This window comes from Petaurus breviceps, unplaced genomic scaffold (assembly GCF_028583685.1).
Source record: "Petaurus breviceps papuanus isolate PSGF00001 unplaced genomic scaffold, PetGlider_PUasm1.0 567, whole genome shotgun sequence".
NCBI lineage: Eukaryota > Metazoa > Chordata > Mammalia > Diprotodontia > Petauridae > Petaurus > Petaurus breviceps.
In genome coordinates, this window is record NW_027186383.1 from 5,219,099 (window position 1) to 5,219,905 (window position 807).

The 807-nt window shown below is 45.2% G+C and overlaps 1 protein-coding gene across 2 annotated transcripts in view; it reads right to left on the bottom strand.

The window, feature by feature from the left end:
• Positions 1-807, bottom strand: part of ASB18 (ankyrin repeat and SOCS box containing 18) — a 67,213-nt gene that overhangs the window by 7,583 nt on the left and 58,823 nt on the right. For both annotated transcript variants that reach the window (XM_069103051.1, XM_069103050.1), the window contains one exon: positions 157-270. In XM_069103051.1, coding sequence (XP_068959152.1) covers positions 157-270 — 114 coding nt within the window. The remainder of the gene's footprint in view (positions 1-156; positions 271-807) is intronic.

Consider the following 807-nt stretch of genomic DNA (forward strand, 5'->3'; position numbering starts at 1 on the left):
CCATCTAAAAGATAGCTGGTTCTAAGTTTACTCAGATAGTATCAATCCACCATATTCCATGGACAACTTGGCCTCAGGAGAAAAGAATTCCACGAGGGATTTTTTTTTACCTTAAAAGGGAATACTAGAGTAGGGGGAAGGAAACATCTTTCTTACCTGAAACACTTCCTGAGGAATTACTTCTCTCCATTTTTCGGACACTCGGAGCTTTGAGTAGGAATTGAAAAGTATCCCGATGATTTCTGGGGTGGCTGCACAAGACTTCAGGACCTGATTTTGGGAAGAATTCAAGAGTACAACAACTGTTTTGTGGAGACATCTTTGGGGTGAGTTGGGAGGGGAGGTGTCCGATGGAGTGAAGGACAGACATCCTGGATACAAAATCTCTCCTGCTATTCTGAAGCAAAATATGGAGATACGTTCAATAGGCAAGAGTAAACTTCAGTGGATTCCACACTGGTTGGATAGCTAGTCTCAAAGAGCAGTCCTTCCTGGTTCTAGGTCGGCTTGGTAGGAGGTCTCCAGTGGAGTGTCACGGGGACCTGTACTCTCTGACATTTTAAATCCATGACTTGGATGAAAGCATCCAAAAACATGTTTACCAAATTGGCAAGGGACACAAAGCTGGGAGGGAGAACTGCCACCCTGGATGTTGGTGTCAGGATCCAAAAAGACCTGGGGAAACGAGAACTCACTGGGCTAAATCAGAACTGAAGTTACACCAGGGTGAATGCAACCTCTTGGAGAGGCAGTGATATGTAATAGAAAGCAAGGTGACTCCAGAGCTGGGAAGAGGGGCTTTGTGTC